The 12,025-nt window shown below is 36.8% G+C and overlaps 1 protein-coding gene across 2 annotated transcripts; it reads right to left on the bottom strand.

The window, feature by feature from the left end:
- Window positions 1–3,122: 3,122 nt before the first annotated feature.
- LOC114517786 lies at window positions 3,123–5,730 on the bottom strand. 2 transcript variants are annotated; one of them, XM_028537608.1, is made up of 5 exons: window positions 5,393–5,730; window positions 4,684–4,732; window positions 4,541–4,582; window positions 3,973–4,048; window positions 3,123–3,526 (listed from the first exon to the last, which is right to left on the bottom strand). In XM_028537608.1, the coding sequence occupies exons 2-5, from the start codon at window positions 4,717–4,719 to the stop codon at window positions 3,264–3,266; spliced, it is 417 nt and encodes a 138-aa protein (XP_028393409.1). In that variant the 5' UTR covers window positions 4,720–4,732; window positions 5,393–5,730; the 3' UTR covers window positions 3,123–3,263. The 2 variants fall into 2 exon arrangements, with proteins under 2 accessions (XP_028393409.1, XP_028393407.1); XM_028537606.1 differs by having other exon boundaries at window positions 4,532–4,582; window positions 5,393–5,727.
- Between the last annotated feature and the right edge of the window lie 6,295 nt (window positions 5,731–12,025).

Consider the following 12,025-nt stretch of genomic DNA (forward strand, 5'->3'; position numbering starts at 1 on the left):
TGGCGGCAATTTGTTTACATTTTCTTTCAAGATGGTGTCGAAATATAGGAGTGAGATTCAAAAAATAATTCTCATATTCAAGATATTTTTACATTCAGCACATTCTCAAATCTTTCGGAAAGAATGTCTAACTTCTATTGAACAAAATTACAAAGAAACTGAACGGTAATAAATATGTTTTCATGCATAAAGTTTCGATTTTGTTGCTCGCTGTGTTTTTGTATATTTAAAGCGTGTCGTTATCAAATTGATCTCTATACACATTTAATAAACAAATTACTTCATGGTTGGCTCGTTTGTACGATTTTTATTATGCACTCGTTGCGAAGGATCGCAAACTCACTCGATCGCTGCGCTCACTCGTTCGTATTGCGATCCTTCACAATTCGTGCATAAAAATCGTACGCACTCGCCAACCATGAAGTAATCTCTATATATTTGAGTGCGAAATTGAAATCTGGTTTATTTAGTTCGAATGTAAAGCGCTGTAAAGTGTAAACAGTGGCCGCGAAAAATCGTTAAGTATACATTCTTGTTATCCAGACCGTAAAACAAACAATTTCAAAAGAAACTACCATGCTGAACGCAAATGAATATTATACTCCTCCCCCTCCCTCCCACCGGCTGAAAACGAGATGTTGTTTCAAAGGGCTCATTGCAATATTTTCATTAATGTTATTCCAATGCGGTCCATTCTTCAAAGAATTTTCTGCAATTTCTCTCGTTTTAGCCGTCGTTCGCGAGCTTTTGTCGTTCTGAACCTTGAAGCTCCCTGTAAGGCGGCGTCGCATCTTCTCAATTCCCATCAATTCTTCATATAGTTGTATCATGCAGTGCCCAGATATTGAGACATTCAATTGATATGTTTATTATAGAACTAATATCAGTATTGAAGCAGAACGGCACAAAATAGAGTGAGTGGCTGGAATATAGAGTGAGTTGTGGGAAATTAATGTTTCAAAACACTGCGTCTGTGTTGTAGCAGCGATGTTATCACCATGACCATGCATGCTTGCACATCCATTTTGATTTCTGGCCATGGTTTCAATTTTATCGGACATATTGTCCTAAGTTGAATCAAATATCAGGATTCATTTAAGACTTCTTATCTTATAGTATATGCTTACATAACGAGACATAATATGCTTGCATGTAAATACCGTAACATATATAAAGAAGCCCGGCATAGACAACTTTACCCAATGCAATGCTTTTACTATATAGGGGCAAAGTTTTAGTGAAAGATTAATTATAGTGTACACAATACCCATCTCACTATTTCAATTCCTTGCCAACCGAGCTAAAACTATTCAAAAATTATTTTTTAAACCCTACAAGAGGAAATCGAAAAAATTTTCTTGATCTCAATAATCAAGTTGAGAAACTTAAGCAACTCTCTTGTAATACATGTAAAAATACAGATCTAGATGTGAGTGCGAGATTGAAATCTAGTTGATTTAGTTCGAATGTAAAGCGCTGTAAAGTGTAAACAGTGGCCGCGAAAAATCGTTAAGTATACATTCTTGTTATCCAGACCGTAAAACAAACAATTTCAAAAGAAACTACTATGCTGAACACAAATAAATATTATACCCCTCCCCCTCCCTCCCAATGACTGAAAACGAGATGTTGTTTCAAAGGGCTCATTGCAATATTTTCATTAATGTTATTCCAATGGCAATGCGGTCCATTCTTCAAAGAATTTTCTGCAATTTCTCTCGTTTTATTCGTCGTTTGCGAGCTTTTGTCGTTCTGCTCCTTGAAGCTCCCTGCAAGGCGGCGTCGCATCTTCTCAATTTCCGTCAATTCTTCATAGTTCTATCATGCAGTGCCCAGATATTAGGACATTTAATTGATATGTTTTATTATAGAACTAATATCAGTATTGAAGCAGAACGGCACGATGGCTGAAATAGAGTGAGTTGCGGGAAATGTTTCAAAACACCAGATCTGTGCCGCAGCAGCATCATTACCACCATGACTATGCACATCCATTTTGATTTTCCTATGAACCGCAGTACTGCTCATATTCTTGAAGTTCCATTCGTACACATGCACGGGCTCCTGCATAATAATGTCTAATGACTAATATCATATTTAATGAATATATATAATATGTGTGTACATGATCTAGTTCATAAATTTATTAATATCTTATCCTGCGCTGTTTTTGCAGTGCCTACCAATCTTCTGCTTTTATTTATAAATTTCTCCGGCTAAAATCAGCAGTAAAAAAACTACTTTAGCTCGAGTAAAAGTCTAAATGCTTAGCAAGCGTCTTGTTCCACTAAAGGAACAACAACACTTGCGATACATTAGCTATGCATAATTTGTGGTCCCATGACAGCATTAGGGAGTTTACGATCTACGACGCGGTTAGCTCGACGTCGCTAGTCAATTATTTTGCTTCAAATGAGCTACAGAAAATTGATTATGCTGCTAGGGCTCTGAAATAATCATACAAACGTTTTAATTGTGCAAATAACTTCCAATATCTATCTGATATTGCAGTTTCATTTAAGCTATCACGTTGCCGCTGCTTTCATGTCATCGAGAGGCCATGAAAATGCTTCATTTGAAGGCGTCGTAAGAATGACAACGCTGTCATCAGTGTCATGGGACCACAAGTTATGCATAGCTATTGTCTCGCGTGTGGAGTTTCTTTGTTTTGCAAGCGCGTTGTCGAGCTGGCCGCGTCGTGAATCGTAAACTCCCTATTGTCATTCTTACGACGCCTTCAAACGAAGCATTTTCACGGCCTCTTGATGACATGAAAGCAGCGGCAACGTGATAGCTTAAATGAGTGATAGCTTAAACTGCAATATCAGATAGATTTTGGAGGTTATTTGCACAATTAAAACGATTGTATATATGATTATTTCAGAGTCCTAGCAGCATAATCAATTTCCTGTAGCTCATTTAAAGCAAAATAATTGACTAGCGACGTCGAGCTAACCGCGTCTTAGATCGTTAACTCCCTATGTCTTAATGTCGGAGCAACGTGCTGGGACAAAGTGAAAATTAGGCCGCGTGGAAGAATGAATCTAGCTTGAAAATATATCCCAAACCACGCGCTCCCCGATAAAAATACAGAAAAATTATTGATGACATAATTGGTTTATTTGAAACATTAAGCTTGAACATTACAATAAGACTTATACTATTAAGAGTAATGCATTACAATACTAATCTATGATTTACAACAACAAGGAAAGATGCACTTATAGTTCATAAACTCATGTTTCGAAAAGTTACGTTATTCATCAAGCACAAGCAGTCCAGGCAAATTTCACTCCATAGAGTTTTGTGTCAGAGTAAGGCCAATACTTCAGTCCAAATGATGACGTGGTTATTGATACAGCTTCTGCCTTTATGCGAGTGTTGTATTCGTGGTCAACATCAAGAGAAGCTATGGCAACGCTGACGGAAGGTGGCTTCACATACTCCCCGCTCAAATTAATGGTAATTGTTTTGCCAGCGCAAGATTTAGGATAACAGTATACCCATTCGGTATTTCCCGTTTCACCTAAACAAGAGCAGAAATATTATACTCAAGGTTGACTAAAATAGGATAAATATAACTACACTGACAAGCTGTCGGAAAATAATTAAACAGCCCACGTCGTATTAATTGTTCGTAGACTGTAAATTCGAAAGGGTCAAAACTGCCTCCAAAATGGTAGATTCGGGGTATTTTTGACCTCTTGAATTAACGGTACATGCACACATTAGTGGGAGGAGACAGGGGGGAGGGAACCATTGCGTCTTCCACGTTTCGCTTAAATAAGAGCAGAAATATAGCTACCTAAGGTTGACTAAACGGGGATAAATATAATTATACTGACAGGGGGTAATTGTAATTATACTGACAGACTGTCCAAAAATAATTCAACAGCACAAGTTGTTTCAATTGTACTGTAAATTCAAAGAGAATATTTCAACAATGAATATCTCAGTTGTCATGCTACTTACATCCACACGGCTGAACGCCACGACGTTCCAACGCCGTTTCATCTTCTGGTGCCCTGAATCGAGTAATTCCATTGTCCTGAAGAGGTTTATTCAAATTTTTCAGGAAATAGTTCTGTGTCCAAACTATTATATCCTTGTGACGATAACACCTGGCGCTGCAGGGAGGGGGGGCAAGGGTATTTTTGCGATCTGTGATTAGCATCATTTCTGTATTGTGATGCGTGATTTAAGAAAATGCCATTCCGTGAATCGTGATTAAAATGCGTTCCGTGGCTCGCGAAGACCTAAAACGCTGGCAAAGACATCTTATTTTCCCAAATATTTTACCACTATTTATAATTTTGTAGATTAAATACTGGGCTCGAACTAAACTAAAGGTAAAATAATCAAAACAGTAGCTTTCCGCCTAATTTCCCGGTCTTTCTTCGTGATTCGTGAAATCTTAAAAACACGTTTGTGATTTCGTAACAAGACCCCCCCTTGCCCCCCTTTGCCCCCCCCCCCCCGCTCTGCAGGATTTCTTTTATTGGGCAACACCATGCAAAAGATATTTACATACCGTGCTCACCCTTTCTAATACCGTCTTTGCATTAACAGCACAGTCAGCAATCTAAAACGTTTTTAAATGGTCAATAAATCTTCAAAAAATTGTAAATTAATTTATTATTTAAAAAAAACGGCCAGCAGCCGTTTAAAATGTTCAAATTATACCAGAAAAGTCGCCAGAAATGTCCACAGAATTGCCATGGTTGAGTAAAAACTGCCAATAAGAAATTTTGAAAATTAGCTATGGCTTTCTTTGACGGAAAGTTCCGATGACAAACTTTATTAAGACTAGAGTTAGCTACTAGCTAGAGTAAAAAACTATGAAATTACCTACATATATAACACTCTTCGATGCTCAAATTAACCTTGATAACACTCTGTCTATAGGTCTGCATGCATCGATCGTCTCTCCTTTCTACATTATATGTAACATTGTTGCATAATACCGATAGTGCTTCTAAAAGAGGCTTAGTTTGACTATTTTGTTGATAAATAAGTGTGTCTCACTTGGTTTATCCTATCTTACTAATGCGGACACGTACAGCCTAATTTTGCTTGACGATCAGAGTATTGATACAGCATAACATAAAGATTTAGAAAGATAACCTCGAAATCAGTTGGCTGGTTTTGCATGTAACGTGCGGCTGTGTCCAAATTATATAACAAATCGATACTTCTGATTCATTCAAGGTATGGTACATTATACCAATGATTAGATTTCTACGCTATCTCTAATATCACCAACGATCTTTTCTTAAACGGACTACCATCAATGTATATATGCTAACATTCCAGACGAGAAAATAGAAAATGCAGCAGGCTTCGTAACCCATCTCAAACTAAATCTCTAAGAAAAAATGTTCGAAAGACTTACCAAAAGTTTTCAATTCTTTGATGCTTGAGTGACTTGCGAAGTTCACTTGATGCTTGTTCTTCAGCTATGAAAGGGTTCTTGCTGCCTGGCTCTATTTATATGATCAGCTTGCCATGAGAAGCTGGAGGTTCTAAACGCTGAATCACATCCACACTCCCTCCCCTCCACAGCTCGTGCATGTCGTTCTGCTGTTTGACGTTTCCTGTTTGAATATTGACAGGTGACGCATCTTAAGTTGTTAATTTCCGTCAACTCTTTACAGTTGTAACACGAATGCTTTGGCACTATGCGCCATGGCGTTGAACCGAATTTTTATGTTGAATTGAATTGAATATGTTTTATGAATTTTGTTTGGGATGGAAAACTGGAGGTTCTAAACGCTGAATCACCCCCCTCTCAATTGTTATATAGGTGCTGTGTATTTTAAATGTGATTGGTTCATTCGTAGTCACATGACTTTAAATAAATGCATCGTTGCCCGCTTCTTGTCATAACAAAGTTAAGTGGTTTTTTTAATGAAATTGTTGTGTAACATGCACGTTCTTGTTCCTATATAACAAAACACTTAATGTACATTACATTTACCTCGCAGCGTTCTCACTTTCAAGGAAATTCCCTTAGAAAAGTTTGACTTTATCGAGGGCAGGGGCCAGGGAAAAATGGTTAATATACTCTTTTCACTGAAATGTTCTTTGTCTCAGGTTATTCAAAACAACCTCCCCCTCAGTAAAAGGTATGCATATTTAAATTGTGAGAGCACAGCTACCTTGGGAAATAGTGAGTTTGTTTCCCCTCGAGTCTCAATGTTTCCCTCGAAGACTCTTGGGAAAACCAAACTCACTATTTCCCTTGGGAGCATACATTAGGTGTACAGGGTGTCTCAAAAAAAAAGAAAACTATTGAAATCACTCATTGTTAAAATTTGAATGCCGTGTTAACGAATTTTAGCCCGTGGGGATATAATGCAACTTATAAAATGCTAAACACGGAAAATTTAAAATTGTGTACATGATTAAATTTAAATTAGCCTTATGATTGCTTCGAATGAAAAAGGTACAGCTGACCGCGGAACAACGAGTGTTTATTGTGATAAATTATACGCGCACCCAAAGTACAACGGAAGTGCGAAACGCTTTTCGACAAAGGACAAATTGTAAATTTTGTTAATAAATATTTTTGCGTACAAACAAATTTTACTGCATCGTGCATAAAAATGCTAATGGAAAACATTTACACGCTTGTGGGTCCCAATAGAGTGCTTAGGCATTCAAACTCTAACAATTACATTGTTATGGTTGATTTCAATAGTTTTCGGTTTTTTTGAGACACCCTGTATATTATTCTAGACAATACATGCCCGCAACAAGGAACAATGCAGTGTGCAACAGCTGTTAAAACCACCATGATTAAGCATAAAATATTGATTGCTCTCTTTTCATTTAAGAAACTGTTATACGCGGTTTTCTTGCAACTTGTGATGCTATTCTACTTTTGAGAGATGCAAATTTACTGACAACTACGAAATTTTATGTTTATTTCACTTTTGCTAGAGATAGTCAAATGACATGATAAAATATGAGCCTTCTAAACTCGTACAATTCGCATCTGTACAAACAAATATGCAGATTTGGTGTTTCAATTCACTGACTAATTTAGCCATCGCGTCTTTCTGCTGCTTGACGTTTCCTATATGAATATTAATAGGTGACGCGTCTTAAGTTGTTAATTCCGACAACTCTTTACAGTTGTATCACGAATGCTTTGGCACTATGGGCCATGGCATTAAATCGAATTTTGTTAAATCATAATATTTTATAACATCAGTCGAGATCGGTAATTTTATTTGGCATGGGAAACTGGAAAGAGATGGCAAGTAGCTGTTACAACCACCATTAGGCATAAGATATTGATTGCTCTCTTTTCATTTAAGAAACTGTTATACACGGTTTTCTTGCAACTTGCGATATAATTCTACTTTTGAGAGATGCAAATTTACTGACAACTACGAAATTTTATGTTTATTGCACTCTTGCTAGAGATGGTGAAATGACATGATAAAATATGAGCCTTCTAAACTCGTACAATTTGCATCCGTACAAAACAAAATATGCAGAGTTGGTGCTATTTTAGCCATGGTGTCTTTCTGCTGCTTGACGTTTCCTATATGAATATTGACAGGTGACGCATCTTAAGTTGTTAATTTCCGTCAACTCTTTACAGTTGTATCACGAATGCTTTGGCATTATGGGCCATGGCATTGAACCGAATTTTGTTATTTTATAATATTTTATAACATCGGTCCAGAACGGTAATTTTATTTGGCATGCGAAACTGGAGGCTCTAAACGCTGAACCATCCCCTCTTCCTTCCACAGCCCCACTACACAAGGGCAATTATTCTAGACAATATTTAATGAACGATGCAGTGTTGCGAAACGCTAAAATACCACAATAATCAAAAGAGATGTTGTGTTCCAATCTAAGGATATTTCTGTAATGAAATTATTATTTTTCTATGAATCAACTGGCAAATGCTATAAAAGTGGAAAGAGTTGGCGAGTGGCTGTTAAAACCACCATGATTATGCATAAAATATAGATTGATCTCTTTTCATTTAAGAAACTGTTAAGGCCCACACCGTCAGGACGCGAATTGGCAACGCGCCGCGAATTTTCATTGCCGCTTCGCGTCCGGTCTGTGCCAACCTTTATACACGGTATTCTTGCAACTTGCAATGCTATTCTACTTTTGAGAGATGCAAATTTACTGACAACTACGAAATTTTATGTTTATTGCACTCTTGCTAGAGATGGTCAAATGACATGATAAAATATGAGCCTTCTAAACTCGTACAATTTGCATCCGTACAAAACAAAATATGCAGAGTTGGTGTTTCAATTCACTGACTATTTTAGCCATGATGTCTTTCTGCTGCTTGACGTTTCCTATATGAATATTGACAGGTGACGCATCTTAAGTTGTTAATTTCCGTCAACTCTCTACAGTTGTATCACGAATGCCTTGGCACTATTGGCCACGGGATTGAACCGAATTTTGTTATATTATAATATTTTATAACATCGGTCCAAACCGGCAATTTAATTTGGCATGGGAAACTGGAGGTTCTAAACGCTGAATCACCCCCTCCACAGCTCACTACACCAGGGCAATTATTCTAGACAATACATGCAATGAACGATGCAGTGTTGCAAAACGCTAAAATACCACAAAATTTAAAAGAGATGTTGTTTTCCAATCTAACGTTATTTTGTAATGAAATTATTTAGTATATATGAATCAACTGGCAAATGTTATAAAACTTAAAGAGTTGGCGAGTGGCTGTTAAAACCACCATTAGGCATAAAATATGGATTGCTCTTTTTTCATTTAATTGGCAAGTTGTTAATTCCGTCAATGGGCATCGCTCTCTTTTCATTTCAAGAAACTGTTACATGGTTTCGTGCAACTTGCAATGCAATTCAGCCTATTCTACTTTTGAGAGATGCAAATTTAATAACTAAGACATTTTATGTTTATTTCACTCTTGCCAGAGATATGCCGGGCGGGAAGCAGTGTATTTGGATGATAAATATTAATCCGTATTACTCTCATATCAAATGACTTGGTAAAATACAGCCTTGTAAACTTGTAAAATTTGAATCCGTACAAAACAATAGTGTTTCAATTCGCTGACTGTTTTAGCCATTGTGTCGTTCTGCTGCTTGACGTTTCCTATAGAATATGAAAAGGTGACGCATCTTAAGTTGTTAATTTCCGTCAACTCTTTACAGTTGTATCACGAATGCTATGGCATTGAAGCAAACTTTGTTATGTTAAGGATTAGGGCACTCTGTGAGTGCGTTATCTGGTTTTGCCATAGGCGGCCCAATGGTTTTCTTTGAAGTAGAAATGTACTCTTTGATGAAATTCATACATATGTAATTTATTTACTTGCTGATATACTTAAATCCTTTACTTACAACGGGCGACTTGCATGTCCGACAAGGCAATGTAGGTAGCTATTATATGGTATAAGACTAGACGTTACTATCGCAAGTGAAGTGCTGCCTCACAGGCAAAGGGTATAGCCACAGAACACAAGCAGATAGAACTACAGCAGAACAATGTACACAAAAGTGTTTACTGTGATGTTTGTTCAGAGTTATCAAAAGGAGTATTAAGCTCTGAAAGTACCATCCATTCTTCTTTAGTATTTTCTTGCCCTTCGCAAGGTTCATCTTCTGGATCTTGTTGATTCTGAATAACGTTTTGAAGTTTGTCAAACCAATCTGGAAATTTTTGTAACTATATGGTGTTTGTAGGAATTCGTGCCAATGACTTATAAAGATCTCCTTGACTTATAAAGATCTTGGTCCTTTTGGGTTTGGAGATTAAGTTGGAAATAAACATCACAAGTGAACATTACCGTAATTGTCGTTGAAGACCTAATATATTTGGACTATTAGAGGAGTACTCCAAATGTTTTTATAATTGCCACTTGGGAAATTGTTGTGTTAATTTTAAAAGTAGTTAATTAAAATATGTATTATAGAAGTTATGCTATATTTTGATCCACTTACGTAGTATTCGGTTATTTGTGCAAATGTATCTTTTCTCCCTCACTATAATGATTAATACATGTCTATGCGTCCAGCCGTGACGCCGTCCATTACGCGTAAAAGAACTTGCAAGTTCATTGTCAATATACAATACCAATGATCTCGCATAAACGCGGAGAGACACATTTACAAATCGATATTTTGACTACATACACAAATACATACGAGCTCATGATCAATAACAATGATAACAAGAAATGTGAGTCGTGTGACGTTATGCAAATGGTTGCATAAATTTCGCATAAATTTACGCGGACAGACAGACAGACATTTACAAATCGAGGTTTTGACTACATACACAAATACATACGTCGCGCTAAAGACTGGGTCGAATGAACTCTGGCGAAATGTTAGCCTACCCTGCCAAGAATAGGAAGCTGCCTTCGGCAGCAAATATATGTTTTATATCCTCTTTTAATGCTTCAATGGTCAAATGCTTTTCCTATGTAAAGTTGCAAGCATGTTTCGTGCTCATATACAAACATTAAACAATACAACCATTCTTTGGTTATGATGTCAAATATTTTGATATGGATAACCACGCTGTTTTAATGGTCAAATACTTGTCCTATGTAAAGTTTTAAGCATGTTTCGTGTCCATATACAAACATTAAACAATGTAACCATGCTTTAATTATGATTTCAAATATTTTGACATGGATAACCACGCTGTTTTAATGGTCAAATACTTGTCCTATGTAAAGTTGCAAGCATGTTTCGTGCTCATATACAAACATTAAACAATACAACCATGCTTTGGTTATGATGTCAAATATTTTGATATGGATAACCACGCTGTTTTAATGGTCAAATGCTTAATTGTCCTATGTAAAGTTGCAAGCATGTTTCGTGCCCATATACAAACATTAAACAATATAACCATGCTTTGGTTATGATGTCAAATATTTTGATATGGATAACCACGCTATTTTAATGGTCAAATGCTTGTCCTATGTAAAAGTTGCAAGCATGTTTTGTGCACATAAATAAACACGAAACAATATACCTATGCGTTGGTTATGAAATCAAACATTTTGACAGGAATAACCCTTCACGCTGTTTTAAAGGTCAAATGCTTGTCCTATCAGTCTTAGTCCAGTGTGAAGGCAATGGTCTCCTAACTTTTAGGTCGGTGATTTGAATGAGACGAATATAGCTATTTTCACTATGACTTTGAAAAGGGATTTAGGTAAAAATAAATAAATGTAGCCTTTAACACCAAGTGCTGATGATGCTCTAGTAGCTAATACTTTTATGGTAATTAGAAATTTGCAGACATGCGTCATGCATGTGCGCCCACTGTTTTTAATTATCTACGTTTGTGATGTGTGCACGTGGTTCTCCCCCACCATGTGAACTATTGCACTAAATCAACGAAATTTTAAATGTTCTTCATTCGCTTCATTTCTTAACTAAATCAACCTTTTTTAGCTTATAGTAAATAGTAAATGCAGTGAGAGAAAAAAACCACTTTACTGTTATTAAACATGCTTAAACGCTGTTGCAAAAAAGATAAAAAGTCAAATTTAGTATAAAGAAATCTCGGGCAGTCGCAGTAAACGAATATTAATCCCACAATCACCACATAGAGCAATGTGATTTATATTAAGCCTTCGGCCTTTGCGTTCGCATCCACCGCGTGAGTTGACTGGTAAGTTGATGGTCCGAATCCATAACCGTTTTTCATTATGAACTTCGTGAAAAGGATAAAGTATATTAAATAACCACTGCCATTCAGCACAAGATATCGTAGTCTCGTGGCGAAGACAATCGTTTCGAAAAAATTCAAAATAAGTACTAAGAGATACTGCGCAATCGCAGTGAACAACTAATAATCCCACAACCACCACAATGAACAATGTCGTATATACTAAGCTTTCGACTCCTTGGCGCATCTTAATCCGTCGGTTCCGAATCGCTGGAAGAATGTTTTTCATTACAACGTTGAAAAAAGTGTAGGCAAAATAGAAAACACTGGCCATGATACCAAAGGCGAATAGTCTCGGGGCGACGAC

This window comes from Dendronephthya gigantea, unplaced genomic scaffold (genome assembly GCF_004324835.1).
Source record: "Dendronephthya gigantea isolate DGI-Jeju-01 unplaced genomic scaffold, DenGig_1.0 000009F, whole genome shotgun sequence".
In the NCBI taxonomy this organism is placed as follows: domain Eukaryota; kingdom Metazoa; phylum Cnidaria; class Anthozoa; order Malacalcyonacea; family Nephtheidae; genus Dendronephthya; species Dendronephthya gigantea.

Excerpts from the sequence above, each read along its gene's own strand:
- LOC114517786 (XM_028537606.1), bottom strand. The coding sequence starts at position 4,719 with ATGGCAATTCTGTGGACATTTCTGGCGACTTTTCTG. Across the intron at positions 4,583-4,683 it reads CATTTCTGGCGACTTTTCTG|ATTGCTGACTGTGCTGTTAA; the intron begins GTATAATTTGAA and ends AAAACGTTTTAG. Across the intron at positions 3,527-3,972 it reads TGGCGTTCAGCCGTGTGGAT|GTGAAACGGGAAATACCGAA; the intron begins GTAAGTAGCATG and ends GCTCTTGTTTAG.